The 2,286-nt window shown below is 35.7% G+C and overlaps 1 protein-coding gene across 1 annotated transcript in view; it reads right to left on the bottom strand.

Moving 5' to 3' along the window:
* The window catches only part of LOC106474355 (long-chain-fatty-acid--CoA ligase 1-like), a gene marked incomplete at its 3' end in the record, with an annotated part of 43,145 nt that overhangs the window by 19,678 nt on the left and 21,181 nt on the right, over positions 1 to 2,286 (bottom strand). Inside the window, exon 5 of the mRNA XM_013935047.2 lies at positions 763 to 864. Within this exon, the coding sequence (XP_013790501.1) occupies positions 763 to 864 (102 nt within the window). The remainder of the gene's footprint in view (positions 1 to 762; positions 865 to 2,286) is intronic.

Below are 2,286 nucleotides of genomic sequence, written 5' to 3'. Positions count from 1 at the left end.
TCACAAGCAGATAATACAGTAAATTAACGACAGGGTTAAAAGCATTTGGGGTACTACACAGCTTGAGGGCAAAAAATAATAAATGTCTATTTTGAATTTTGAGCAAAGCTACCAAAGGGTTATCTGCACTAGCCATTCCTAATTTAGCAGTGGACTACAGGGAGGACAGCTAGTCAACACCCCCCCCCCAAACTCTTGGGCTACCCTTTTACCAAAGAATAGTGGCGAATGACTGTCACATTATAATGCCCTCACGGCTGAAAGGACGAGCATGTTTGGTGGTGGGGATTTGAACGCACGACCCACAAGTTGCAGGTCGACCACCAGGCCATGCCCAGTCGACCACCCTAACCACCAGGTCATGCCAAGTCGACCACCCTAACCGCCAGGCCATGCCCAGTCGACCACCCTAACCGCCAGGCCATGCCAAGTCGACCACCCTAACCGCCAGGCCATGCCAAGTCGACCACCCTAACCACCAGGCCATGCCAAGTCGACCACCCTAACCACCAGGCCATGCCAAGTCGACCACCCTAACCACCAGGCCATGCCAAGTTGACCACCCTAACCACCAGGCCATGCCAGGCTTTTAAAAAGGGGAAAGTTTGTTACTTACAAAGAAGAATTTCTATGATGGTTAAAAGATCTAAGTATCCATTTACTCAAGCTGTAAATTTAGGTATTGACATTTTATGATAATAATATACACACAAGTATTAGAAAAATAATTAAATCAACAGCATATTCTAACATTTTTCTTACCTCAACAGAATTCTGTGCATATATACCAATACAAGTCGAGGGACCAGGCTTTACACCAAAATGTACAAGTCCTGAAGCAAGCCTTCTACATCTCTGTATTGCCTAAAATAAACCAAAATAGTTAGGCTTATTTTGTATTGACATAACCAACAATTGACATTTAAACCATGTGACATTACAATCCTCTTTAAAAACATTATGATGTTTTATCAATTACAATTTTCCCTTCTAGAAGAACAGACAATCACTTTCTAGCTGTTTCATCAAGTAAATTAACATCTCATAAATAAATAAAAAAAGAGGAAAACATTATGTAAGTAATAAATAACCTCTAATTATAGACCCAATATTACCTGCATTTAATTCTATGGAAGTGACACAAAAATAATACAAATATTTCCTTCACACACCTTTTTAGGTTGCTCATTTTTTTCCTTTCTAGTTAATTTCAAGTTCAGTAGTTAGAAATTAAAGTTAAAATTTAACACAAAAAAAGTGCAAAGTATTGCTGTGGATAATTTAAACGGGATTTTTTGCTAATAATACCAGTAAATTTGGTTTGAAAATTAATATAAAAATTATGTCAAAAAACACTGAAGTTTACATCACTTCTCATTAATTTGAAGAAAAAACATCCACCTGTCAAGCTTTCAGATCTTCATTTGAAATGTCTTGTGTTCACAAAAATCTGTGATGTAGAGGCTTAATGCATTCTTTGATTCGCCTTACCCTGAGCTACGGACTGCAGTTTCACCCATTTAAGACGCATCAGCACAAGTTGGGTCAGCAAATCAAAGAGATATCATTAGGCCTATTATAATGGTGAAGAGTATATAATATCTATGGGGTTTGAGTATGTTTTACTTCACCATATAATATCCTAGATTCATTTAGCTATGTAAATATTGCTATGATATTTCATCAAATTCATTATTTGATATATTATTATTATTTGATGTATAATATCAACTAATGAATTTGACAAAATGTCATAACATTATTCACATACCTAAATTAATTTTGGTTAATATATGGTGAAGAATAACACACTCAAAAATCCATAGATATCATAAAAAAAATTCCCCAATCTGTCTTTTTTCTAAACTTTCCACTGAACTCCAATGTTATTCTCTGTACAAGTTAAACTTAATCACTTTCTCCTTAAATTACTTCACACACCCCTCTATGCAGTTTATATTAACCTAAATAGTTTACAATCTGCTTAATCCACTAGTATTTACACACTGCCTTTAGCTCTTTTACTTCACACACCCCTCTATGCAGTTTATATTAACCTAAATAGTTTACAATCTGCTTAATCCACTAGTATTTACACACTGCCTTTAGCTCTTTTACTTCACACACCCCTCTATGCAGTTTATATTAACCTAAATAGTTTACAATCTGCTTAATCCACTAGTATTTAAACACTGCCTTTAGCTCTTTTACTTCACACACCCCTCTATGCAGCTTATATTAACCTAAATAGTTTACAATCTGCTTAATCCACTAGTATTTAAACAC

This window comes from Limulus polyphemus, unplaced genomic scaffold, assembly GCF_000517525.1.
Source record: "Limulus polyphemus unplaced genomic scaffold, Limulus_polyphemus-2.1.2 Scaffold7111, whole genome shotgun sequence".
Lineage (NCBI taxonomy): Eukaryota > Metazoa > Arthropoda > Merostomata > Xiphosura > Limulidae > Limulus > Limulus polyphemus.
The sequence above is the reverse complement of the archived record's forward strand: the minus strand, read 5'-3'. Positions and strand labels throughout refer to the sequence as shown.